This window comes from Anser cygnoides, chromosome 20, assembly GCF_040182565.1.
Source record: "Anser cygnoides isolate HZ-2024a breed goose chromosome 20, Taihu_goose_T2T_genome, whole genome shotgun sequence".
NCBI lineage: Eukaryota > Metazoa > Chordata > Aves > Anseriformes > Anatidae > Anser > Anser cygnoides.
In genome coordinates, this window is record NC_089892.1 from 6,207,948 (window position 1) to 6,235,308 (window position 27,361).

The window sequence follows — 27,361 nt, forward strand, 5'->3', positions numbered from 1 at the left end:
ATCGCTCACAGCAACCTCGCACCCCACAGCCCCCGGGGTGGCACAGCCCCGCTCGGGAGCCCCGTTTGGCAGCGGTCTCAAAGCAGCAGGCACCCGCAGGGAGCGGCCACGTGCGCCGAGCTCACAGAACAAGGTTAAACGCAGCGTTTTGGCTAGAGGTGAGCAAAGCGCGAGAAATTTTGGGGACAGCATCAGCCCTGGGGCTTCCTATCCTTGAGCGGCTGGGAGAGCACGCAGCCAGATGCCAAGGGAATCACCCCCAAGGACAGCACAGCCCTGCTTAGCCCGGCCTCTCGGGCCAAGGCGGCACTGGCACCCCATGGGGACATGGAACCATTGAGCAGTGCCCTACACCCCATGAGGCTAGGGGATCCCCATGGGATGCCCCATAGCAGCACCGCATCGATCTGGGGCTCTGCAAGCAGGGCTCCCCGAGCTGCCTGAACCCCTGCAGCAGCCCCCTAAAACCCTGCGCCCCTACAGCAGTCCCCTTACCCCCTGCACCAACCCCTTTAAACCCCCTTAAAGCCCCTGCACCCCTGCAGCATCCCCCTTAAACGCTGCACCAACCCCCTTAAACCCCCTTAAGCCCCCTGCACCCCTGCAGCAGCCCCGTAAAACCCTGCACCAACCCCTTTAAACCCCCTTAAACCCCTTTAAAGCCCCTGCACCCCTGCAGCAGCCCCCTAAAACCCTGCACCGACCCCTTTAAACCCCCCGCACCAACCCCTTATCCCACACACCAGCCCCCTTACCCCATGCACACCCCCATACCCCTTTCCCCTCTTCCCCCCCCCCGCAGCGCAGTGGTACCGCCCGCGCTGCCCAACCCCCGCCCGCCCGGCCCGCACCACTCACCGCAGGGGGGGGGGGGGGGGGGGGGGGGGGGGGGGTGGCCGCGCGCGCTGCCCCCCTGCGCGCCCTGTTCCCCCCGCCCCCGCGCCATGGCCGCGGAAGGGCAGCGTCTCCTTCCCCCGCGCCGCAGCCTACCCTGCCCTCAGGGCGAAACCCCGCCCCCTCACCCCCCACCTCAGCCAATCGGAGCGCCGCCCGGCCCACCGGCGCACCAATCGGAACGCTTCCCTTAAACCCGGCCGGAGGCTGCGGCGGAGAGCGGAGGGCGGGGCGAGGGGCGGGGCGGGCGCCCATTCGCCGGCGCCTGACAGCTCCCCCCGCGGCCCCCGCGCGCCTTAAAGGGGCCGCGCCCCCCCCCCGAGCCGCACCCGCCGCCTGCGGCGCCGCCCGGTTCCCGGGGCCCGCCGCTCACCCCGTGGCCTCCCGCCGCCGCTCCCCGCCGCCCCCTCCCGCCCCCTCCCGGCCGCTTGCCCTCTCCTGGGCCCCTCCGCCCAGCCCCGGCCCTTTTAAGAGGCCGCGGCGCGGCGCTATAAAGCCCGGCCGGCGGCGGCCGCGGGGACAGCGGGGGCGCGGCACCGGCACCAGCACCATCACCGGCACCAGCGCCACCGCCGCCGCCATGGACTTCAACGTGAAGAAGCTGGCGTCTGACGCGGGCGTCTTCTTCTCCCGAGCCATGCAGGTGGGGGCCGGGCCGGGCCGCAGCGCGTCGCTAGGGCAACGGGGGGGCCTGAGGTGGCTGGGGGGGGGGAGGTCCCTCAGAGCCTGAGGGGGGTCTCTGGGGTCTGAGGGGGGGTCCCAAGATCTGAGAGAGGGTCCCCAGAGTCTGAGGGGAGCCTGGAGGGACTCCCAGGGCCTGAGGGGGACCTGACAGGAGGGTCCCCAGGGCCTCAGAGGTCCCCAGAGTCTGAGGGGTGCCCCCAGGGCCTGAGAGGGGTCTGAGGGGGGGTCTCAGGGTCTGAGGACGGCCTGAGGGGCGGCCACAGGGTCTGAGAGGGGTCCCAAGGGCCTAAATGGGGGTCCCAAGGCCCCAGCCCTGCCCCTGTGGGGTTCCCCATCAGCCCTGCATCATCCTCCCCCCTTCCTCCCCTCCTGCCTCCCAGGCACAGAGCATCCCTCACCAGGCCCCGGGATCCTGGGGGGAGGCTCCCCACAAACAAATATTGTGGGTTTAGTGCAGTTCTGTTGCCAACTTGTTTTGGTTTCCAGCTGGAGGAAAGGTGGAAAAGGTGTTTTGGGGGTGGCACTGAGCTGTTGGTTCTGGCTGTGCAGGCTGGCCTGAGCTGCAGCCCCTGAGCGGAGACCTCTAGGTGCTGAGGGCTCAGAGCGGGGCTGGGGAACCCTCAGCAGGAACCCACCTAAATCCCACTGCTGCCGCTTCCCTGGGGTGTCAGGGGAGGCTGCCCAGAGCTTCCTAAAGTTGGTGGTGCAAATGGCCCCAGAGACGCTTCTAACCCCTGCATCGAGAAGTATACAGAGGGTAGTGCTTGCATTGTGAAGGTTGTTATCTTAAAATAAAATCTTGCAAATAGCTGTTGAGCTGTCTAGGCAAGTGGCCAGCCCCATTGAGGAACTGTTCCTTTTCGGTAGGCAAATGTGGTAGAAGCCTTTCACGGGTCGCGTTTCGGTCACGCAGGAGGTCAGGTTGCAGGAGCTCCCAGGACCCTACAAAACGCAGCGCTGTTAGAGGTGGGAAGGAGCCGCTGAGGCTGAGCAGGTAGCGCCTTGCTGGGCTACAGCAGCATCAAACCGTCCTTCCCAAACCTGCTAGCAGTAGCTTGCTGGGGCTGCAGTGCTGTCCTCAAACTGTAGACTGAAGAAACTTGGCTACCCGTGAGGAACGAAGCGTGCAGCAGGTGGTGAGATGTGGCTGCCGGCTCCGTCCGCTCCCCAGGTGTAACAGCTGGAAAGGAAAACTGCTCCTGGTCAGGCAGGGGAGGAGAGGAGAGGCAAATCGGAGGTGGCTGGGATCCTGCCTGAGAGCTCCAGTCCAGCTGGTGGCTTCAGGACCGGGCTCCTTTTCTACCCAAGGCGTGGGGGTTGACAAACAAATGGAGCAGTGCTGCCTCGGTCCAACCCGTCTGTGCCACGGAGTCATCCTGGCTCTTTTAGGAATCGCTCTCCTGTAAACAGATACCATCTCCTGTAATCGTGCCAGTGAGTCATGTGTTATGAAAAGAGAAATATTAACTACAGGTGCAAAATAAGGAGCAGATGGAAGGCTCAAAGATGCTGTTCTCATGCAAATGACCTTGGTGGCAGAAGAAAGGCAGAAATGCTGCAAAGAAATCGCATGTTTAGAAGCCTCATTGTACGTCTCTGATAAGTGTTTTTTAGCTTCAAGGCGTAGGAAGGAGACAGGCATGGGAACAGTGTCTGCACGCCGGTTCTAGAGCAAGGAGGCGTTTATAAATAGGGGCTTCTGCCTGCTACACCTACTCCAAATCATCTTGGATGCGACCATTCGTGTGCCTAATTAAGGTAGTAATTACTTGAAACAAAATGGTCACTAGCATTCGCGGACAGCACGTGTGTGTTTGTGCAAGCTGGGGAGCTGGGAAGGAGACGCATCGCCGGGGCAGAGCCCCACCTCCTGAAATGCAATCCCGAGGAGAAGTAGGTCCATTTGGGGCCATCCCACAAAGCCCTCATCCAGCACGGGCGAGCATCGCCCTGTCACCACCAGGAGCCAGAGATGACAGCCGAGGTCTGCTGCTGGCAGCAGGGAGTGGGTTTGTAGCAGTCTCTTTGCACAGCAGATCTTCCAGGGGAGGAGTACGACCTGGCTGGAATAAGCTCCGTTTTCTGTAGCACCAGGGATGCTTTCTTCAGCTCCAGGCATTTAACAAAGCGATGCTTTACTGGAACTGCAGCGACTGGAAGATAAATGGACTGGCCATTATGTGCTGTGCTGCTCAGACAGCATTAGCTATTACTGTCTGGGCGGAGACGTCTGGCCAACACACGAGAGCTAACTGGTACTGAAAGAAGGGCTGTAGCACTGCTCAGCCTGTTTGAAACCTGTCAAGTACAGCCTGAGGTGGGCACTGGCTGAAGAGCAGGCAGGATTTTAGGCCTAGGCTTAACCTGGCTCCTGACAAAACTCAAACCATCACCACCTTTACGTGGCTTTTTGTAGCTCAGGCACCAGTTTGCTGCTCTCCGACCTGAGGAGCAAGCTGCCTACCCGAGCTACGAGCTTGCAGGGCTTGTGTGCTCCTGGGTGGGCAAGCCTGTACCCGCTGCCAGCAGGAGAGGCACAGCCATGACAGAGAAGCAGTGCAGTAATTCTCCGAGGCTGTGTATGCAGTAAGTACCTTAACGTGGCTCCCTGACGAGGCACTGTCCCGTGGGCTTTATGGCACCTCTTATGCTCCCAGAAAACACTTCAAAAAAGCAAAGCAGAAGGTAAAGCAGAGGGAGGTGGTGGTCAGATCTGCTGCCCTGGGAGTGGGAAACGGGCTGGAAATATCCTACAGATAACGGCTGCGTGGCTGAAGAGCTTGTGTAGGATTCAGCAGCCCAGCCGAGGGTGTGCCGCACTGACACTGGCTCCGTGAATCACAGCCATCTAGCTGGCGTCCTCAGGGGGATGCAGTTAGGTCCCTAACAGCTCTGGTTCCTGCAGACAGGCTCCAAACAGGTCATTCTCTTTGTCTTTGTTGAACGAGAATACGACCTTTGTTCACCTGCACCTTCCAGTTACCAGCAAGTGAGCTCGATCCCAAACCTCCGCAGAGAAAGCGATGATAGCAGCTCCAGCCTCCCTACAGGAACCGGCGTCTCTCCCTCCAAAGTAACGCTCTGGGTGCCTCTGTTCCAGCCAGGCTGCGAGCCAGGCTCTCTCAGGGACGTCTGGAAATAATTGTGGGTATCTGTCTCCTGTCAGTTCTGATGGAAACTTGCTCTGGGCAAAATTGCCCGAGCACGAGTAGAGCTTTTGGGTGCGTATCCCACTGCTAATGTAGTTACCAGTGGCAGCTATAGGTTGACTTGTTCTGTCCTGAAGCTCCTGAGGCAAGGCAGACTTCCCCATCTCTCCAAATCTGGTGATAAAATAGACGTGTCCCCTCTGCTTGCTGCCTGTGCTGGGGTTAATGTCTTGCCTACTGGACACCTTCACATTCAAGACAACAGGAGGTGACTTAAAGAAAGGGTTTGAAGGCAAGAGGTACAGGCCAGATCCTGTTTCTGTTTGAAACACGTCTGTGAATCCACAAGGGCAAGACTTTTTACTTTCCTGAATGCTTTGCTCCTGAGTTAACAAAGCCGTCCTGCTAATGGCTTCCTTCTGTCCTCTAACACAGTTTTACTTGGCTCGCAGCCTGGCTTCCCTGACTCCCGGTGACCAAACGCTTGAAGCATACTCTGTATCTGGTCCAAAGCCGTTGAGATCCAGGTAGTTTTTAGATGCTGACTAAGTGGCAGTGGCTTCTTCCCTAATGCAGCCCTGTACAGGGGCTGAATCTGACTCTGCCGTGCCTCTGAGCACCGAAAGAGCAATGTTCCAACAGCCTGGGCGTTAGGAAGCTGTTAGGAGGCTTCAGAAAGTCCAGCGCCCCAAACCTACTGGCAGATGCAGCAGACAACGTCTGGTTTAAGGTCCTTGGCCTTGGTTTGATCCTTGTGACAGCAGGGTAATTGTATTCCACTGTAGATGCCTCAGAAATAACGTCCAGCTGGAAAAGCTGAGGAACCTGCAAGTGGTACAAGGGCCTGATCTCTGCCACTAGATCCTCCGAGAGGGGGCTGCAGCCCCCCGTTAGGGCTTCCAGCCTGGGCCTGCTGGAGGGGAGAGGCGTGGAGAGATCACACGAGCCTGGAAGAGATGCAAGGCAGTCAGGCTGCTCTGTGTGAAACAGATGTGGAAGCAGTGGGACTTATTCCCCTTGGCTTAGAGGGGAGGAAGGCGGTCATGCTTTCAGCAAAGAAGACAATGCGTGTGATATTTTAAACCCTAACCTTGGCGGCCTCAGGTTGCTGGGCTGCAGGCACAGCCTGTCTGATACCATAGCTGTAGTGCAGAGGGACATGTCCAGCTCCGCTCTGCTCTCTCACCCTCCTGGCTTCCCAGCAGTGCCTTTAACAACTCGTGTGGGGAAAGAGCAGCTTTCCCCCAAGCTGTAAACGCTGGCAGCTGCCCTGACTGCAGCCCAGCACGGCTGTGGGTTTTGCAATCTGTGCCTGTTGCCCGAGTGTTGCTCTCCTGCTCCGTCAGCCTGCCTGTCCGCTTGGTCCCTGAGAATGCATCCAGCATTCCTGCTGGCCAGCCAAGCCTCCCAGAGGAAACCCAACCTTTGGCTGAATTATTGATGCCCTGGAACGCAGCGTGACTCTCCTCTTCCTGGAGAGTGCGAGTGGCACTCGGCAAAAGGCTGCCCTGCATTATTAATTGCTTCATCAGCTTCCCTGCACAAAACCGGGGCTGGCGCTCAACTGGGTCAGCTTCAGGGACCGGCAGGAGCCTCTCCGCACCGTGACCCAGCACGTAGCCCCAGGATGTGCCTCGTGAGCTGGTTCGGGGCAGGGCTGGTTCTCCAACCAGCAGCTTCTAGGAGACACCTGGGAGTAGTTCTGTGGCAGCAGGACCAAGGAGCTCGAGGCTCTCCCCTGGCACTGTGCTGGCACAGGCTCTGCCTGCCCCGACTCTCCTGGGTGGATGTGCACCAAACCACACGTCAGCTCGGTACAAGCAAACAAGGTTCCCACCTGTAGGGTCTGGAGTATTTGGAGCTGCAAGAACTGCCGATGCTGCTGGTCTGGGAGCAGCAAGACACAAAATATTTTTAATCTGGCTTTCTACAGTCAGGAGGAGTGACTGCACGGCGAGCCTGTTTGTTCCCCTGCATCTCTCAGCCTCACAGTGGAGTCTTATTTCTGTCCAGTGGGAAGGAAAAATGCAATCAAATTTCTGAAAGTGTTATGAAAACAAATTCCTAGCAACAGAAATCCTTTAAGTGTGGAGAGACAGAATGGGGGGAGTTCTGCTCGAGCAGCCAGACTTCACAAGCTGCTGTTCTTCCACCCAGCTTCCCCCTGGGGACACAGACTTAGGCAACCAGCTACGAGAATCAGCTGAGACCTGTTGCCACCCGAAAGCTCAGACCTCCACTGGCACCAGCCACGAGAGAGAGCCAGCTCACAGGATAAGGCAGTGTAACTTACCTCTAATCCCCTTTGCTGGCTGTGCGGTCATGAGAAGCTTCATCTAATCCTGCTGGGAGACGTGGTCAGCTCGCCCCTGCACCTGATGGCAGGTTCCCAGCGACACGGCGCAGACGAGCGAGGTCTCTGATCCCCCTGAAAGTCACATTAAGAGAGAGGTGAGCTGGGTCAGTGTCTCCCCATGCGAGTCCAGGGTTGCCAGCCTGCACAGACGAGGAGGTAGAAGCGTGCTGCAGGAGGAGGACGGAGGAGCCCCTGCAGCAACGTGCTACCGACGCCCCGAGGCTGTGCCCTGCTCTGAACCCTGCAGCGTGGCCAACATCGAGGTGGGTGAGGGAGGCACTGAGGGAATTAAGTGGGAATGGAGCAACAGCCTCCCTGCACGGGAGCTGCAGCCTCCCGTGCCCTTGCACCCACTCCATGACATTCAGGCTTTGCTTTGCTGCTCTGAAATAAAGCCTGAATAGGAGATTGTTTTGTGACCTGCCCCGCTGGAGCTGCGGGCTGTGACTCACATTCCTGCCCATCCTCCCCTCCTGGCACAGCCCAGGCTTGCAGTGACCATGACGTGTCCTCAACCCTCTTGCAGGACAACCAGCTTTGGTGACCGAGTCCTGGCCCAGCGCTCTGCGAGTGACCATGTTCCCAGGGCACCGGGAGGAGGGCTGCCCTACAGAAAACAGCAGCAAAGTACAGTGCTTGTGAATATCACAAAGCTCCCCAGAGCTAAGTGATTCAAGAGCCTGCCTACAGCCCTGTGGAGGGCTTCAGCAGCGATCTGGCTCTGCAGCAATGCTGTGAGAAGCTGACTAAAATCAGCTGCTAAGAAATTGGGTTTAAGCTTGACAGCTCCAGGGCAGATGCTGGTGCAGGATGTCAAAACTGCAGGAAGAAGAGCTGGACTTGAAAGTGAGCTGAGTTCTCAAAAAGCTGCCTGGGAAAAGGGGGGCGAGGGAGACTGCTACGCTTGCATCAGAGAGTCTTGGCTTATTTAGGAAAGCTCTTAAACAGATGACTCGAGCGTCAGTGCCAAATACCTGGGAAGCCCCAGTTTGCTGCATGGCAGTGACTCAGCCCAGCCTGGTAGAGTCTGAAAACAGCCCAGGGCTTCCCACAGTGACAGAGGAAAAGATGCTTCAGCTGCTTGCTTGTGTCCGATAGCTGTGCGTGCCCCCCAGGGACGATGGGGGGGCAGAAATCAGGTACAAGGCAAACCAAACCCCTCACTTCGATCACCCCTTAACCGCTGGCTCCAGCCTGAATCTTACCCAACAGGTCACGGTGTAACCATACCTGCAGGGCTCGCGTATCTCGGACATCTAGCAGCCTCTGCACGTGGCCGATAACGCGACTCCCGAGCGCTTGTGTGCCTGCCCCACGCGCTGCTCCTGGCCTGCTCTGTCTCCCTTTGTCCCTGGCACTGTGCTGGGTGCGCACACGGCTAGGGGTAGGCTTTAATCTCCTGGCACCCGGCTGTGCTAGGTGTTGCGCAGTGCCACATCCTGATAGCTGAACAGGGGCACCAGAAGCCAACAACAAGGACTAAAAGGACAAACGCAACCTCTGTAGGGCCCCAAGGGGCATGGCTGTCTAAAGGGTTCTTTTGGTATGATCCAACGAGGTGCTGGCTCCATCAACAGCAGGAAACTGAGCTTAAAACATACTGAAGCTGGCCAGCTTCCTGAGAAGAATGAATGAAGAATGGGGAGTAGGAAGAGGGGGAATAGGCTCTTCTCCCAGAAATCTCCCAAGGAACCAACGGGGTGTCCAGGCCACCTGATGCTGCCCCTCCAGGCTGTCAGATATCACTGCCCCATATGCAAGCGCCGAGGACTTGCACAGCCTGCTTTTCTCTGCTGCTAATTTCAAACTTACAAGAAGCAGGGCGGGAGGGAGAGTCCATTGCCAGCACAAACCTGAGTGCGCAGAGAGGTCCGACACCATCGTATTTCTCTCAAGACCCTGTGTCAGAGGCTGTCCAGCCACCACGTGTCCTAGAGGAAAACTTGAACTGCCACTTGCTGGAGGCGTTTCCATCTAAAAGATGAGTTTGAGCCTCCTTAAACCGCAGGGGCTCGGTCAGCAGCTTGCTACCAGCAAAGCAGGAGGTGAGCTCGGATGCTGTGCAGGGCACACACAAGCCCTGTGGTAAGACAGGTAGTGTGTGTGCTTGTCTAAAGAGATGGGAAGTCAGACTTGTGCGGTGACGGTGGCATTTCTGATCCCAGTGGGTTTGCAGGACGTAGAATTGCTTAGGAGGGGGTAAAAGGAGACAGCCCGTTGCCTCATCTGGAGGATATCTGTTGCCACATGCATATTTAAATAGATTCCTCACAACTACAGAATTTTTTACCATACTATTTGCCTTAATAAAAGTTTCTTATTCTGGAACACCTCTCAAACCTGGCCTCTATTTTTAGCTCAATGTTTGTTCTACTCTTTGGTAAAAAATTGCCTTCTTCCCCTGAAAGATGCCTGGTAACAAAGAAAGACACTCTGAAGGCTTTTATCTTAAGATAATTGCAAGAGACAGAAGCAGCCTCTCCAGCTCTTAATAGCTCTGTAGCACATCATGATTTTGCTTCAGTAGAACTGAACTTCTAATGACTACCTCCTTTCTGCAGTTTACAGAAGAAAAGTTGGGCCAGGCTGAGAAGACCGAATTAGATGCCCACTTTGAAAACCTCCTGGCCAGGGCAGACTCAACTAAGAACTGGACAGAGAAGATCTTGCGCCAGACTGAGGTTCTGCTACAGCCAAACCCCAGTAAGTCCAAATCGTAACGCTTGAAGGACAAACATCGCTCGTATCTCGGCGTTAAGACGTGCCCTCTGGCAGAAAGCCCTGTTTGTCGGGGCTGGATGAAGTGCGTCTTTGCGGGGCCCGTCCTTCATTCCCTTGTGGCTGAAAGGTGACCGGCGGCTGCCCTGCACAGCCTGGCCGTGCTCCTGAGGACGGGGAAGGATGGGAAGGTGGCCAGAGGGAGGGGACGTCTTCTCCCAGTGCTGCTGTTTGCTAACCAGTGCCTGACTGAGGACTGCAGGCAGTGGGCCACTGTGAATGCCAGTTCCACGGGCCCCTCCTTCACCTTCCTCCCTGTAACCGCTGGTGGCATCCTTGTTCCAGGTGCCAGAGTAGAAGAATTCCTCTACGAGAAACTCGACCGCAAGGTGCCCTCCCGGGTCACCAACGGGGAGCTGCTGGCGCAGTACATGACAGAGGCAGCCAATGACTTTGGACCGGGGACACCTTACGGTAAGCCAGCCTGGCTGAGCCCTGGGCATCGTCCCCCCCAAGAGGGTACCCCCACTGCCCTTCTGGTTAAGATGCCCACAGCACACCTCTTGCAGCAGGGTGCCTTGCTCCACCCATGGCAATCCAAGCTGATGCCAGAGAAGGGTCTGCTCTATAGCACAGGAGCAAATAGGCCACCTGGAGGAGGAAGGCAGTCTTGCTCTGCAGCAAAGCATCCTCCGCGTTGTGGGGGAGGAGGGACAGGGGTCTCCCCAGCCCTTATGCAGTCCTCAAGTCTGGCAGAGCAAGAGAGGAAGCAAAGACATACCGATCCAGGGTAGCCAGTGGAACTGGTTACGGGATGCAGAAACTATTGTGTTATTTCCATGGCTTTCTAAGTTACCCTGAACAATGGGTTGCACTGAACAGCTTTAGCTTTGTCAAGTTTGAGAATTATTTTTTTTGTCTAAAGTGGTATCTAGTTGTAGTTTCTGTAGGCTGTGAATAGAACTGTCCTTTAAATGTGGCTTGCAATTAGAAGGGAAAAAAATCATTTCTCCAGCAAGAGAACAAGAAAACAGCTTTGGGAAGGCTGGTGCTTGGTTACAAGCTCCAATAGGCCCCTTCCTTATCACGCAGTGCATCTTTCTGCTCATAAATCCTAGTGGTTCCCCCTTCCTAGGGGAATTTAGGGCTCCTTTAAGCAGCAGACCCACACAGAAGCACTGCTTGAACTTCCAACTGCCCTTGCTTCTGCCATAAGCTTTGTTACTGCTCACCAAATCGATAGTTGTTCAATAGCGAGTCCTGTTGCAGGCAGAACAGCTGTAACTGCATCTATAGGCAGCACTACCTCAACTGGAGCCTAAACAACTCATTTTTTTTCTGCTCTGGTGCTTTTCAATTTGCTGCTCTGTTCCTGTGCCTCTGTTTTATGAGACAAAGATCATACTGCCCAAGCAGGTGCAGCAGTAAAAGAACATCAGTGGAATAAGTGCCTCAGCAGCCAGATAAAATCAAAGCTGCATTGGGAGTGGTTGAGAAGAGGCCGGAAGCTAAAGGCAGACTGATGTTAGGACTGAAGCTGGTGCGGTACGGGCACGGTCACCTTGTCCAGGCATGGTACAACCGTGCCTCCTGCTCCCCAAAACTGGAGCCTGGTAGCACTGGGGGAGTTGGCTTAAGCCAACACAAGGTTTATTGGTTTCTCCTGGAGTTGAAGGCTCCCATCATTGCAGGGAAGACCTTGATAAAAGTTGGAGAGACTCAAAGGCGCTTAGGTGCAGCAGAACGGGACTTCATCCACTCTGCCTCCATCAACTTCCTGACCCCACTGCGCAACTTCCTGGAGGGGGACTGGCGAACCATATCTGTAAGTATGGTGGCAGGGAAGGGACGCTCATCACCTCACCGGGGAGGAGGAGGGCGGGGGGAAGTGGAGACAGCGCTGGAAGAATGCATCCTCCTTCCCTATGAGAAAGGATGAGCCCACATCTCTCCCCTTGGAGAACACAAGGAAAGGGAAATGCCAGCCCTAGATCTGCTCGGGGCTCCCTGTGCTGTAGGGAAGGATTGCTATTTGATGTGGACGAGGGCGGTACCTCCTTCCCTGACCCCTGCAGCTTAGTGGGCACTGCAAGCCCACAGTCCCCTGTCTCCAGCAGGTTACCCTATATCCCTAGCAGCCATGCCCCGAACTCCTGGCAGCAGGATGGACACGGCAACTGCTTTTCTCACAGGCACTTTTTGCTTAGGAAATAGATTTGATTCCCAGATGACCCCTTGGCCCTTTCCCTCCCCAACAGCTCCTAAACAGCCTGCTCTTACCCCTTTTCTGTCTCTTCCAGAAAGAACGGAGGATCCTGCAGAACTGCCGCCTGGATCTGGACGCCTGCAAAGCCAGGCTGAAGAAAGCCAAAGCTGCCGAGGCAAAAGCAGCGGTAACTTTCTCCTTCATTCTCCTCTGTCCTTCTGACCCCAGGGTTTGGCTCACATGAGCAATGCCACAAGCTCTCTGGATAAAAATCAGGCTGCCCTACTACCTCCTGGCTCTGGCAGGCATGGGTGGGAGGATTCCTTATCTGGTGTGCAAGGGAACTGGGAGCAGGAGCCATGTGCCTGTTCCTTAGATGCCCTCCCATGGGAGAGTCGTTGAAACAAACAGTTCTGAGCCGCCAGAGTCTGGAAACTCACACTTACCACGCTCCTGCCTCCTGACTGACAGTGGTTCCTGGCTGTTCAGTTACTAGCTGGGTGATTTGTGCTGGTAACTACGAGGCTGTATCTTCTGAGGACTTGCTAAATCTCCCTGGGGATCTGGAAGCAAGCCAAGAGAGAGCTGAGCTGGAAGGTGTACAAGAGGAAAGCACGCTGGGGTGCTGCAGGACTCCCAGGATTTCAGGCTAGTTGTCATTTGGCCAACTCTGTCTTTCCCAGGTAGAAATGCTGGGGGAGCTTGTAAGGGGTGGCGAGGGTCAGGCTGGCCACCAAGAGGCCCCTCCTGCAGTCTCCCTGTTCACTTAGTTTGCAGTGCTGTCTGGTTACCTGCTGCCTTGCCCTCTGGCTTTGGAGGATTCACGGCTGGTAAACTAGCAGAGCTCCCGGGTCAGCACAGAAGGGGCAGGCGAGTCAACCGGTGTCCCTGTCCCCGGGCCTGAGCAACGGGGATGTGGGACAAACTCCGCAAAGTGCTCTCTGAGGCTGAGACCTGCCAGCTCAGGAACGTTTCCCGGGCCTCAGGTTCCTCTTAGAGCTGCCCCGGGCAGAGGCGGGGTAGCAGGAGGCAGAGGGAACGTAGCTGGGCACCGATGGGCTCCCTGAAGGCCTTGTTGAAGCAGGTTGCCATCCTGTACTGCTCTGGCTGTGGCAGGAGGAGTCAACAAGTTCTGCTTCTAGCCTAGGGCCAGGATCTCAACTACCAAAACCATACTATCAGAATGAGCAGGAATCCTTGTCACGCTCTGGGATACCGGCCTGGGAGACCTGCCACGAGCCTGACTTGCAGCCATCTGTTTGGCTGGGCCTTAGGCCTGGCAGCTCCCTGGGTGGCCAGCTCCCGGGTGTTTTCCCTTCTCTCTGAACCTAACTATGTTCGTGCCATATGGAGAAGCTGTGCTAAGCTCAGAGGCCTCCACCAGCAGGTCTGACAGCACTCAGGCCTCTGTGGGAAATTCGAAACAAAGCTTTGGGTGAACAAAGGCAATAGCTACCCTTTAAAAAAAGCCTCCTCTCATCAGTCAGGTCACCCAGACCCACTGAGGGTAACTTTAGGAATCCCCAGTTACCCTCCTGAAGGGGATGGTGCCCCTGCTCCCAGTGGAAGCAGCAACCATTGCTTTATCTTAGGCTTAAGTCAGAGCAGGAATTCAGACAGCTTGTGTGCTTCCTCCCTTCCTACCCTCTTCCTCCTCAACTTGCTTCCAACATGAAGCGATCCCAAGGGCTCTCAGCTGCTAACAGACCCTTGGGTGAGGGACTTCCCTGTAGCTGGAAATGCAAAACGTGGTCTCCCACTGGAACTGCAGTGCTGGAGTGCTCCAGGTAGGATGCAGAGCCAGCCTAAAGGCTTCCAAGCCATGCCTGAGTAGCTCTGCTTCTTTGAAACAGATCACCACAACAGAAAAGCAACCTCAGCTGCTTTTTTGAGCACCCAGCTTAGCTTAAAGGTGAGGTCCCTGGCCTCAGGCCTCAAGGTGCCTCGCTGACTACCAGGGGACAAGGCACAAGTGGAAGCTCCCAGCACGGAGAGGTGGGCTGCTGCCTCGGCACCAGACGTGTTAACTCATGATTAGCCCACGGTGTTCCCTGCAGTGTGCCTGGAGTCCTGTGTTCATACCTCTCCATCCGAGCTGGCCTCAAATAGCGCACCTCTCCCAGCTCACCTCTCTCTTGCTGCTCTTCTCCTTTGAGTGCAAACCTGTGTTCCCACAGCTTCTGTCTTGTGACTGATCCTCCAAGTATGCTGCTGCCCAGACCCGTGAGCTGCTGTTCAATCGTCTGGGCTTGTGCATTTCCCTCTGATTTTGTGCTTTGTCCTTCCTGTTGATGCTGTTTTGCTTACTAACCTTTTTGTTTTGTTTCTTTGTAATTTGCTCAGTGTGAGGGAGATGTGAGTATTGACTGTGCTAACGGTGCTGTGATTTTTCTTTAACACCTCTCATTGTCTCTTTCCCATTTTAAAAGAAAGTTCATATCTCCCTCGTCCATCAGGACTGGCCCTGCAGCACGTACTGGTCAGGGCCGTGGCTGCCAGGGGAAGCTGCCCCGGAAAGCTGGGAGCATTTGTCAGCTGCCTGCAGCCCCTCTGGAGCATGCACCCAGTTCCATCAACACTGCTTGCAAGCAGCGCTCAAGGGGCTCACGTAAAGACCCCCTCAGGCTCCTCTGGCCCCAGGCAGGAGGAGGTTGGGCTGGGTGGTGAGTCCCTCCCTGGAAGGGAGGCAGTCCGGAGACAATGACAGGCAGGTTGACCTGGTTGTGGTGCTGTGCTGCCCTTCAGGCTCAGGGCTCTGCCCATTTTCACCATTGCAAGAGTGGAAGAGGGAGGGAGGGAGGAAGGGAGGGGGTCTTTTCGACCACTGCTTGCAAATACAACTTGCCCATGCACAGGAGCGCAAGAGCAGCTTGCCTCCTTCATCCCATGTGCTTTGTCTAGTTTTGGGACTCACCGGAGACCAAGGAATGGGAGGAGAGGTTTCTTAAGTTGCTTTTGATTTAAAACTAAAAAGTATTGTCAAATATCTCCTCTCCCCATGGGGAGGAGCCCAGCCTAGCCACTGTACTAGCCTCAAATTTCACTGGTGCATTCCTCTCCCTGTACTCAGGTTTGACTTGTAGTAGGAATCACTCCTCCTTATTCTGTCCTCCTGCTGTTCCCAAAACTCCTAGACAGTTTAAAAATCTCTTCTTGCTGGGACCACCCAACTGCACTTCCACCCACCGGTCACTCATTCCAGCAGGCTGCTCAGGGCTGCTGCGGCTCCCAGCAAATGGGGTCAGCTGGTATAAGTAGATCTGGGTGAGCCGCAGAGAGATTAACCTGGGAGAGGAAACGCAGGGCCCGAGAGGATTAGAGACCTGTCGGGGTTACAGCTGGGTTGTGCGCCAGCCTTGCACCCCAACCCACTGCAAAATAAAGGCTGAGCGGGACCCAGTGCGATGTGTCCTGATGTGAGCTAGCAGGTTGGCTTCTCTCTCTGGGGGATGCTACAGCCAGGGGCCGGTCTAGGAAGAGCTGAGAGGAGTGTTACACCATGGTTAGCGAGCCCCCACTGTGCGTGGGGATGGAGCCCTTGCATTCCCAACAAAGAAAACCTCTGGAGTACTTAAGTCTTCCTGTCCCAGGGCAGGGGTTTAGCTGTCAAGAAGCTGGCTTGGAGGTTTTCTGACCTCTAGGCTGAAAACTTGCACACTGCCTTTGGTGGCAGCAAGGCCTCGGGCTAGATCTGCTTTGATCTTGCCGTGCCCATCGCTGAAAAGAGCAGATCTGAGCCTGCGAGGTAGAAACCTGCTGAGAGGCTTGTTGAGAGTGAGAACAAGTAGATGGCTCTCGTTAAAAGGCACTGTGCAGAGTATGCTCTGAAAGTAATCACGCCCACCACAAGGGCAAGGCCCTGTACAGGGACATTTTAGGACTGTAGGTGGGCAGCAAGGGAAAAGAAAGTCCTGCCCTCTGGACTGGGCCAACATGAGAAGAGCAACCTGCTGGCTGCAAGGCAATGGGAAACACATTTGGGATGGTGCTGTCTCATCACCGCTCCGACTGGCTGCCGTAGGAGCAGACACCTGTAAGTACAGGCAGAGTTTCTACCCGCAGAAACACCTGCTGTTAAGTACCAGGTGTGACCGCATGAGCCGGTCCCCCTCCTCTCACTCTGTTTCCCACCTGGGGAGAGTTTCCAAGCACCACTGCCCCGACTGCTGGGAGACTTCCCTCCTGCAACCCTGGGAATTTGAGCTAAGTTCCCAGAACCAAGAGGAAAAAAACAACAGCCCCTTCTTCCTCCTGTTGCCCAAGTGACTCCTGTCGACTCCTCTGCGTGACTTGTACATGAAACTCTATTCCCCTACTAGGCTGTGCCTGACTTTCAGGAGACTAGACCTCGTAATTACATTCTCTCCGCCAGCGCATCAGCGGTAAGATTGCTTCCTCCTAGATGTTGCCTCTCCAACCTCTTCCTGCCCCACTCTTCACCTGACAAACTTAGACCTAGTGCTGTGCTGTTTTCAACATTTTAATGTGACATGGGATGCCTGGAGTTTCTCTGACTCGATGTAAGGATGCAGGTCACCTTTTGAGGGTGCACTGGCAGGGTCTGGCAGTTTGGCTGCTTGGTTTCCTTCACAGTTTCTCTCCCGGTCTGTTCCCACTTTTTTAGTGGGAATCTTCTGACAGCATTTCTATTGCTAGTGGAGCAATTGAAAGGAAAAAAACCTCACAGGTTAGCCTTTCTGGATGGTCCCAACCATATACTGGCAACATCACATGTTGTTACCTGCTCAGTACTGTGGCTTCAATGCTCAGAGGCTTTCTAGCCAGTCAAGAAAAGCAAAGGTGGAGGAGTCTGCCACCCGTGGTGTCAGTAACCCTGACATACAGGCTTGTCTGTTCTGCAAATAGAGGTCCTTTCTTTTTGGCTTCCACTTGGGGCCTGCCCTCCTGCTGGCAGCTGTTGGTGGCTGTTACCCAGGCACGTGCTGGGGGTGGATGAATGGCCCGTCGCATCTCTGCTGTGTGGTTGTGGTCAAACAATTGACTTTCTGTGCTGTGTTCATGGCTCCCCATTGCACAATGTCGCATTTCTCGTTAAAATGTTGAAAACTGACCATCTCGCTTCCTAAACAGCGTTCAGAACAACACTGATGCCTGTTAGCAGAGTAATCTGGTACTGGAAGGGCTGGGGAGGGGGGCTGTAGATATGAAAACGTAGTAGGCTGGGCCTACGAGCAAACCAAAATGTCTCAGCAGCAAGTTGGATGTGGTTAATGGGCAACCCGTCCCGTTTGGAGAAAGGTTTGGGCTGCCAGCATCAGTGTTAGTTCCCAGGGGTATCTGTCCTGACCTTCTTGAGAGCGATGCTGGGATCAGAAATAGCTCTGCACAAAAGCTAGAGAACTGCCTCAACAGGCAGCTGGCTGGGCGAGGAAACTCCTCAGGAGGAAGCTGATGCTGACAGTGCTGCAGCAAGTGCTGCTTCCGTCTCTCCTAGCACACGAGGAGCAGCCAGGGGCTTCTCTGCTGGGAAGGTCTGTTCCAAGGACAGCGCAGGAATTGTTGTAATGGACTAAAACTGAGCTCTGGGGGAATCAGAGGAGAGAAACTGTGCTCTCCTTGCCTTCAAACAACTCTGACTAGACTGGGATATCCTGACTGTCCCCTGAAGGTCTCTAAAGCAGACCTGAAGGCACTTTCATATCATGTACTGGCATCTGGAAGAGTGCCCAGGTGCTCAGCTCAACACATCTAGTCATCATCTAACTGCAAGCTGACCAAGTGCAGTAACATGACCAGGGAAACAGATTCGAGTTTTGGCTAGCCTGCAGGTACCGACCCTGGCACATCCATGCCTAGTCATCGATCCCTCTTCAGAGCTCTGCTAGGGAGGCTCTGACCGCAAGGACGATGGCACAGGCCAGTGAAGCCAGGCTCCAGGAGGCAGACTTGCTCCAGGTAAGCAGCCAGCACTGACCTTTTCCCATTTGATGGCTGCACAGGAGCACCTGTGGCAAGCACTGCCCCTGCCAGCAGTGCTCCTTATGGCTTCCAAAACACCTCTGAGAGGCTGCAGCTGGGGGCTGAGTGCTGCCTGACCTCAGCCTGCAGGGGCAGGATGACTTCAGCAGCAGTTGGCATCTCTAACTCGCAGAACAAGGGCTAAGCCCGGGCTGCTCCCCAGCTCAGTGCGGGCAGCACTGCCCTGCACCCAGCCCTCTAATCCCAGCATTCTTCCCAAGGGGTCAGGCGCTGCAGCGAGCTAGGAGCATCTCATGCTGTTGCTCTGCTTTTCCTCCAGGCCAGAGGCCTTTGTGCCACTTCCCTGTCAGTACACAGGCTGCAGAGCAGCTGCTGCTGCTAACCTTGCTTTTAAGCTGTTCTCTTCTGGGGGAGGGCTTGCTTATGCCCAGGTAACAGCTTGCTCTTGCAGGTGAGCAAACAGGTCAGCTCTTTCCTGGACCGCATATCCTTAGCAGGGCCTGCTGAACTCTGATTTTGGTTCTAAACTCACATTGTTGTTGTTTTGGACAGGTGGGTAACATGGTGCTTCTGTTTGTCCCCTTCTGTAACAGGGGGCTTAGCCGGAATTACAAACAGCCGGAGACAAGCCCCTTGACTCAGCCCAGTTTTGTTTAAGTTGGAAGCTGAGGAGCTATTTCTCCTCTCTCCCACACTGACCTTTTGTTGTTGTGTAAGGTATATGTGGGCTGTGTAAGCCTAAATATCCCTTTCCCTCAAAGCCTGCCACTTGCCATGCTCTGTCTTCCCAGGAATGATTCCAAGAAAAACATATTGAGTACCTTAAAGAGGGTTCCTCTGGCTTGAGCTGTGGTGGAGGAAGACAAATGCAGCTCATGGCCCTCTATTCTGCCCCCTGCAAGGTCTGGAGTGTTTCTGACTAAAGCTGCGTGGTGCCTTCACCCAAGGCCAGATCTGGGCAAAGCTAGACTGCCACAGAGCACCCCCAGGGTCACAGCTGGAGGTTGTGCCAGAAAGGCTGACAGAAGAGAAACAAATCTGGCTGTAAGTTCAATGGATAGTACAGAGATCAGCTGGGCCCAAAACAATTTAAGTACTGTCTACACAATCTGTGTAGGAAGTCCTGGGCCAGACCAAAAGCTTCCCCTCTTGCTCCTGTAGCAAGTCTTGCTCCAAAAAGGCCAGGCTGGTCTGACAGAGGCTGTGAGCCAGGGCGGCACTCCAGGCCAGTTCCTGCAAGGATTTTCTCTTCTCCTGGGGTGGGAGCTCTCAGAATGAGCAAGGGCAGGGGCCTGTGTCCTCAGACACTGATGGCATCACCCAGGCCTTTTCTGGGCCAGCCTGTGACTCACGATAATAAGACATCTGTCTGAGGGTCAGAGAAAACGCCCGGCCCCGCTGCACTGCATGCTGCAACAGGGACAGCCTGCAGCTGTGGTAAGGGAAGCGGCTGCCCTAACCCTGCCCGAACAGGGGAGAGGAGCCGGCTGGGTACTCACCAGGCGGGAGCTGAACCGCAGGCCAGGCAGCAGAAACCAAAACAGGGTCAGCTGCTCCAGCAGCCGGTGCTCCTTATATCAGCTGCCGAGGCTGTCCTGCACCTGGCACCGCACACCTGGGGGCAGTTGGTGACCGATCCCCAGCACAGCTGAGCGGGGAGGTGCTGGGCCCTAGCAGCCTCAAAACACCGGGACACCCAGCACATCGTCCAGAAACGGTGGCTCCCGGGTGCTGTCAGTGCAGGTTCAGCAGTGCTGGCTGTCTGCCGAGGAAAGGCCGGGCCGAGGACCTCTGGGAAGGACCAATGTGTTTTTCTGCCTCTTCCCTCCCTTCCCCATCGCTGCGCATGACTCCCGTCGCTTGTTTCGTGTCCTGGAGCCAGATCCCAGCAAGCAGCTGGCGGCGCTGTGCCCTGGGGGGATGCTGAAAGGAGAGGGGAGGCCTGGGGGGAGCGTGGCCGAGGAGCTGCCCACTCCCCTCTGCGGGGCCAGGGGAAAGTGGCCAGGGAGGAGGGTGGGAAGGAGCAGCTTCACGTTGTGCCTGGCTCAAAGGCAGCACCCAGCCATTGCTTGCCTGCTAGGAACTGCAGGCTGCCTGGATTACGAGCCCATCAACCTGAGCTCTCTTGACCGGTGGGTGAGGAACGCTGGCCTCTGGCTTAGGCTCTCAGCACTTCCCAGGACCTTATTTGTGGGCTCAAGCAGCACAGCAGCCTCCCAGCACTCCTAAAAGAAGGGCTGTCCTTCAACACCCTGCTCTGCAAGCTTCAGCCAGGTAATCCACGCGCTCGGAGGACCCTGCGGCTTCATCTTTTCCTTCCTGGAGCCCACTGAACGCGGTCACCACAAAAGCCCTGGCAGGGATTGGAGCTGGGCTGCTGGCTGTGGTGGCACAGCCTTGCTCACCCGCTGTGAAACCGAGCTCGAGGGTGCGGGATGGAGGGGAAGGGGCACCAGCCTGACAGCTGCTGCTGGGTGAAGGGCTAGCTCGTCCCCGGAGCCAGCCTGCTGCGTCCGCGGAGCGTCCTTGCCCGTTGGTGTTAATGCCGAGTGCTTCTCGACGTCTCCAACACTGATCTCCTTTCCTGTTGCTCTGTGGCCCCCACAGCTTTGGAGCGACGAGGTGGAAAAAGTAAGTACCCGGCTGCAATCGTGCTCCAACCTCTGCGGGCGTGTTGGCGGCGGGGAGCTGCCGGCTCCGTCCCTCCCGTGTGTGCGCACACGAGGGAAAGGGGCGCGACTGCTGTCAGCCCCGGCCCCGATGCTGTAGCTGCGTGGCTCGATGTGATGCCGACAGCGGTTTGGGAAGGGGAGACCCAGCCCCAGGGGCCAGTCGGCCACACCGAGCATGAACGGCTTCCCGGGCAAACCGGGCGTGTGGGATGGGACAGAGGCAGCGCTGAGAGCCCGGCACTGGTGTCACGGGAGCAGAGGTGATGTGCTGCGACGTGGTTCAGCTCTGCTCCTGGGGGAAAGGCCCTGCCTGCTCCACCTCTGCATGTGCCTTGCGTTGGCTTCTGGCAGCCCCTTACCGCTTGTTCTGGGGTCCGAGCAGGAGCGCTGAGCAGAGCTGGCGCAAGGACCAAGGGTCCTCACGAACAGCCCCTGCTGATGGAGGGCACGGCTCTGTCCGGAGGGCCGGGTAGGAGGTCTGGAGCCTGTCGTGGAGCCGCTCCGGGTGAGCTGCACTTACCCTCCTGAGTGGATGCAAGGAGGCCAAGCCCCAGATCCTGCTCCTTTTCTGGGCTCCCCAAGGGGAGCTGACTCCTCCAGGCGGGTGGGTGGAGGGCTGCCAGCAGGCTAGGGAGCAGGGTGAGCTCTGTGTGGGGCTTCCAGAGGCACCTTCTGGGATCCCGTTGCCTTTCATACCGCAAATACCCCCAGCGGATGTTAGCCTGAGCTGCAAGGTGGTAGAATGGCACGCTCCTGCATGCTGTGCATGATGGCATCCTACTGCTGCCTCACTCAAGGCATCGGCAGAGCAGACCGGCTGGTTTTACTTATTCTGTCCCTCGAACGAATGAACTGACTGCAGTCAGCTGTAGGCACGTAAGGCTCTGTTCCTCCAGTCTTGGTTGGATAGACCCCAGTGTCGCTGGTGTTGGCCACAAGTTCCAGATAGCTCTGCTGCGACTGAGGGCTCTGCTCTGCTCACTGGAGCAAAAATCTTGGTGCTTAGTAGGGCATTGCACTGATATTTCCTGGTGTATATCCCCCTCTCCTCCTTTAAATAATCCCTTCTATTCAGGGGATGCAAAGAAATAGATCAGTTGTAGCTTAAAATAGACAAATCTGATTAAAGGCCAGTGGAAGCATCTCTTTGTCGCAGCTTGTCTGTACCCCGGTGCTGGTAACGCTAGGCCAGGCGTGCTGGCGCACAGCAGCTCCCCCAGCTCGCCCTGCCGAGCAGGCTGGCTGTCCTCCGGGGACGCTGCTCAGAAACACCAGCAGCACGGCCTCTGTTGGAGACGATCAGCCTGTCTGAGCAGCCCTCTGGGGGCAATTCCAGGTGTGCCACTCCTGCGCCAGACTGATGGGGCATCGCCAAAGCAGCCGAACGACCTCTGTCCCCAACCCGGTGCCGTCCAGGGACCACCGCACCGAGGCAGGCAGCCCTTGGGCTGCAACATCGCCCTGGGGAAGGGGAAAGGGGCACAAAACCCTTACTCCTCTCCTTTTAAGCTGTAGCTAAATGGATGCCAGTCTTCTGTGCTGCTGATCGCAGCAAAGCCCAAGAGGGAACTGGCACAGTCTGCTTGGTGCTAAGGAGCGATGCGCGCTACGGGACAGACCTGCCTGTTTGTTGCTCCTTTCCCCATGGCAGTGGGGAGGGGAGAGCAGGCACCGGCACATCAGACAGCTCCGGTGCTGCTGGAGCTTGGTGAGCTTCAGGTTTTCCCACCCGACTGATTCTGTGATGCATCTGGGCTTTCTGGTACTGCAAAAGTGCCAGAGTGGAAATCTGCTGTTTGCTGCTGGGGAAAGAGATGTTCTGTCTGCCCGGTAAAAAGGTTTTTGGGTGTCAGTCTGTCTTCAGATTCCCAGTGTCGGGTGCACAGCTGCCTTCTAACGCCCATTGTCAAATTCCTCCCAGCTCAAAATAAGCAACAAGCCTCAAAGGAGAGCTCAGGCAGAAGCCGTACTGGGATGTCCACCTCAAGGGCAGCGCAGTTAGGAACAGCAGTGAGGTGAATGCTCCCTGGCCTCAGCCTTGGTTCTGTGGGGATAAAAAGGAGACTGGCAACAGTCGCTCGTCTTGAGAAAAACTGAAGGAGGCTGCCATGTTCTCCGAGCTTGCATGCATAGGAGAAGGTGTTAACAGAGCTCCACCACTGCATTTCGGAGCAGACTCAGACATGCTGGCAGTGGGAACTGTCCTGCTGCCAGTGACACCTTTGCAGGGGACAGACACTGACGTGCAGCTTTGGCTGCCCAGTTCTTGGAGTCCTCCAACAGGCAACAGAAGCGGGGGGTAGCACAGGCCTGGCTTCCTGCCTATCTCAGGACTAACAAAACCTCTCCAACTTCACCTTTGAGTCTTGCGGGAGCAGGAGCATGCTGGCTTGATGTATCAGTCTTGGGCTGCCGTTCCGTGAGCTGCAGTGATCAAACGTAGGATCAAGCAGGAATACAGGTCAAATACAGCCAGAGCCCTCTGGGATCCCAGCCCAGGGTGTCCTGTGCCTGCTGCTCAGTGTCAGAGGTGCACGTGGATCCCACCGAGCACCCTTGTCTCCGTGCCAAGAGGGAGGGGGATGGAGGATGAGGAGGGTGTTGCCTCTTCCTGGAAAAGGCAGAATAGGGGGTCCCTGCCTTGGCTGCCTTGAACACCCTGTCCCGTTTTGCAGGCAGAACACGAGCTGCGGCTCACTCAGACCGAGTTCGATCGACAGGCAGAGGTGACACGGCTCCTGCTGGAGGGGATCAGCAGCACCCACGTGAGTCTGCCTGGGTACCTGGGGAGGGGGCTGAGAGGCACCCTTGGGCCTCTGCAGCAATCCCAAATGTGGCGAATGAGCGTACTCTACTCAGCCATGTCTTAAATACGGGGCTGCACATGGCTGCTCCCCTTGGGGCAGGAGCTGCAGGAAGAGGGCTCTGTGCTCCGGCACCCAAACTCACTCATGGTCCCTCCCACGCAGGTGAATCACCTTCGCTGCCTCCATGAGTTCGTGGAGTCCCAGACCAACTACTACGCTCAGTGTTACCAGTACATGCTGGACCTGCAGAAGCAGCTGGGCAGGTGAGACCAGAGGCTGCTTTCACCTCCCCAGGGGTTGCTGGCTCATCCCGTTACTAGTTCAGGCCTCCTTCCTCTGGGAGAGAAGCTTACACCCCCCCTCAAGCTGCGACAGCTTCTGAACGGTGACCAGTCCTGGTGGCAGCATTTAGAGTGGGCTTTGCCATTAGATTCATCTGGGCTTCATGCATTCATCTCAAAGCATGGCCCAGAGCCTGAACATCTTTCCTCAAAATCAGTTAAGTCACGCTGGATACAAATTCCTGTTGCCAAGCGACAGGCTGAGGGTCTCAGCCGCAGCAGTAACCGAACCTGAGCTGCTGGCTGCACATCCTGGGTGCGGGTAGGGCTCTTCTGGTACCTGCTACAATGGCACGGGGGGCTGACCCCGGAGGGGCCTCTGCATGGTAACTCACCACTCCTCTTTCGTTCTTTTCCATGCTTGCAGCTCCAAAGGAGAAATGTAAGTATCATGTGCAGGACTTGCTCTAAGCGCTCTACACCACAGCCAAACTGCATGCAGGCTTGCTCCAAAGGCCAGAGCTACGCTCCCCTAGCACAGGGGCAGATAACCACAGATAAACAAGACCTAGCTTCATTACTTTCTCTATCTGGAGAGCCCAGAGAGCCGGGGAGCCTCCAGTTGTGGTATCTAGTTTAACAGCAACAATGAGCGTCCCAGCCCTGAAGAACGAGCAGGCTAAACAACACGTGAGAGCAGGGCGAGGATACAGCAGTGCAGAGACCAAAGTAACACCTGCCCAGCCCCCTGTGGTGCCACCCGACAGTCCCATCCCCTGCACGTTAGGTAGCAGTCCTGTAACAGGACGCTGGAAGAAAAGTAAGCAAACAGCTGTTGGATAGGCTCAGCACCTGAGTACTAAGTGCATTTCCCCACTTGAAGGGCAGCATGGATACGTTACAGTGTTAGCTGGAACTCTGCAGCATCATCCCTGCAGTGCAGCCACGGAAGGAAAGAACTTTCTTGGCTCCTCACACGAGAGACTAACTGAACTCTGCTTTTTTCTCCTGCGTAAGATTTTCAGGCACCTTTGTAGGGAACGCAGAATCCACATCTCCTCCCCCAGCTGCTACCTCTCCGCCAGCTGTCGGTGCTGCCACTCTCCCTGCTGTGCCTACCATCCCGGTTGTACCCACAATTGTCGGGGTGCCCAATACCGTGGCAGAGAGCGTACTGAACCCCAATGAAGTCAAGCCTCCTGCCAGCGGGACACGGAAGGCCAGAGTCCTGTATGATTACGAAGCAGCTGACAGCAGTGAGCTGGCACTTCTTGCAGATGAGGTTGGTGGCTCTTCTTTGCATCGAATGTTGCTGTTAAGTGTCCAGCAGCAGCCTGCGGGCAAGTCAGCAGCCTCTTGGTTATTTTGCCTGCCCCTAAAAACCCCATTTTGTGGAACTGATAATAGAATCTTTTCCTTAACCGTAGTATCTTTTGCAGTGAGTTTGCACTCAGGGCCATTTGCTGTTTAAGACTTGTACAGCCTGTTGTACCCAGCTAACAAAACACCCCAACATTTGGTATCGTCACTGAGACCCTCAAACCTAGCTAGCTTATGGGATAAGCTACTGCCTGGAGACCTGGTCTAATCCTGCTGAGAACAAAGGAAATTCAGCAAGCTGCAAACGGTTTTGGTGACTAGACAATTTTTGTATCCAGAAAGGATGATGACAGAGCAATATCAAGCCACCCGGTATGCAAAAATACTTTAAGTCAATTTGGAGAATGAAAAGGCAGCAGGGACATCAGTGGGCAATAGATCTTCTGTTAGAGCTGCAAATAGTTCCAGGAAGGCTCCAGGGGAAAAGTGCAGATGCCTGCTAAATAAACTTTAGGAATTAACTTACTGTTCTTTTCGGTACACATCTGACTGAACTTCATGGCTCTGCGTGCAGAAGCAGGTCCTGTTTAACGCTGTCTTCTCTCCCCAGATGATCACTGTGTACAGCCTGCCAGGCATGGACCCAGACTGGCTCATAGGGGAAAGAGGGAACCAGAAGGGGAAAGTTCCTGTCACTTACTTGGAACTGTTAAGTTAAATGTCTCCAGGAAGAAGAATGTACAAGTGGAATGCACCCCTCATCTCCTGGCACTTCTAATGCGGATTTCTTCATCAGAGCCCATTGCTCTCGTCAGGGCTGACACACATTGCTAATATGGGAATTGTGGGAAAGAAGCGGTAAAACTATGAGAGGTTTTGGGAAAGGGCTAATGGCACCTGAGACTGAATTCATTAACTACCAGTGCAGCCTGCTTTGAGGTTAGTCTTGTCGGCGCAAGATTCCTTGATTACTTTTTCTACCCTGCCCTAGTCTTGTTTATCACAGTGGCTTTCCCAGGGCCAGCAAACTGTCTCCTTCAGCAGCTGCTCATGGAGTTTAAGTTAATTTCCCTTGTGTTTGGTGTGGGTTAGTGCCTGTCTGCCCCTCCCACCCTCTCTGTTCTTCAGCAGTAGAATTGCCTGAGTCAAACCATCAAGCACTCCGCTGGGGAAGCGTCCCACACGATCCCTCTGAGATAGTCTAGCTCTTAAGGCAAGAAAGCTGAATTTAAGAATTAAGAGCTGGTTAAACCCAGCTGGGATAACAGTAATGCAAGGCTTTCTAAGAGCCATGCTTACTGCAGCGGTGCCTGATGGCTTCCATCTAGAACTGTCCTGTGAAGCTGGAAGGAAATCCCATGGTTGAGACCAACCTAATAACATAGAGCCTGTATGTCAAAAAATCAAACCTCAGTACAAGGGACCATGCATCTTGCTTGCGTTTCCTCCGAGAAACTGCTCTTGGACTGCAAAGAGTTTACAAGCCTTTTTACAAGCTTTGCTCCCTGTGTTAATTGTCCAGGCTTTTCTTACAGTGCATCTGTTCCAGGCATGTTTTAGCCTGACCTTATTTTCACTGATCACTGATTTAACTAATACTTTCCCCTCCCGTCTCAGCAGTGAACAGACTTGGTGCATCCTAGTACAGGAACGAGCAGTCCCACTTGCTGTTATCTCCAACAAGCCATTCTTGGCCATATACACATCTAAACAATTCAGGCTGCCCTTGGTGTGTGTGGTTTAGCTCAAAGGGAGCGGTCAGGTATGTGTGCGTTTTAATCCTATAATGCTCTTTTTAGCTAGAGCTCCACTGAAGGACTGCTGTTGCTGTGTAACTAGTTTCCCACTCAAGCTGGATTGAAGAGAAATTCACCGGCACCAAGCTCTCTGTTCACTCCCTTCCCTTCGGTATGTCAGAACTACCCTTGCTTGTTTATTGATCTTTTGCACTTTCCCCCACTGGTATTGTGACCACTCTAATGTAACAGGGCACTGAGCGCCTGTGTATGTAGGGCTCATGGTTTTCTGCACTTATTTGCCAATAAACAAACTGCCTGACCTCCTGCCTCGGTGTCTGGTGTGGGGTCAGGGCTGCTCCAGCCGTGTGACTGTAGCTCGTAGGCACAAGCAGCACTGTCCCAGGGGCAGAGGGATGCAGGGCGGGGGGGAGCTGTGCCACGCTGTTATCCTAGTCCTGGAAGCTGGGTGTAAAAGCAAAGCAAAGCTCCTAATCCTTCCTGAAACCCTCAACGTGCCTTAAGCTTGTTAATGTCTTTCCCTCCCTTTCCAGATGACACATCCGAGTTGTACTACAGATTCATGAGTTTTAAGAAA

The 27,361-nt window shown here is 55.5% G+C and overlaps 1 protein-coding gene across 6 annotated transcripts; it reads left to right on the forward strand.

Annotated features, from left to right (window-relative positions):
• The first annotated feature begins 1,236 nt into the window (after positions 1-1,236).
• Positions 1,237-27,086, forward strand: SH3GLB2 (SH3 domain containing GRB2 like, endophilin B2). 6 transcript variants are annotated; one of them, XM_066980870.1, is made up of 12 exons: positions 1,238-1,537; positions 9,645-9,786; positions 10,147-10,275; positions 11,493-11,626; positions 12,102-12,194; positions 16,327-16,389; positions 20,555-20,578; positions 23,295-23,384; positions 23,589-23,689; positions 24,135-24,149; positions 24,725-24,989; positions 25,638-27,086. In XM_066980870.1, the coding sequence occupies exons 1-12, from the start codon at positions 1,475-1,477 to the stop codon at positions 25,743-25,745; spliced, it is 1,227 nt and encodes a 408-aa protein (XP_066836971.1). In that variant the 5' UTR covers positions 1,238-1,474; the 3' UTR covers positions 25,746-27,086. The 6 variants fall into 6 exon arrangements, with proteins under 6 accessions (XP_066836973.1, XP_066836974.1, XP_066836971.1 ...); XM_066980872.1 differs by lacking the exon at positions 20,555-20,578 and having other exon boundaries at positions 1,237-1,537; XM_066980873.1 differs by lacking the exon at positions 16,327-16,389 and having other exon boundaries at positions 1,237-1,537.
• The last annotated feature ends 275 nt before the right edge of the window (positions 27,087-27,361 follow it).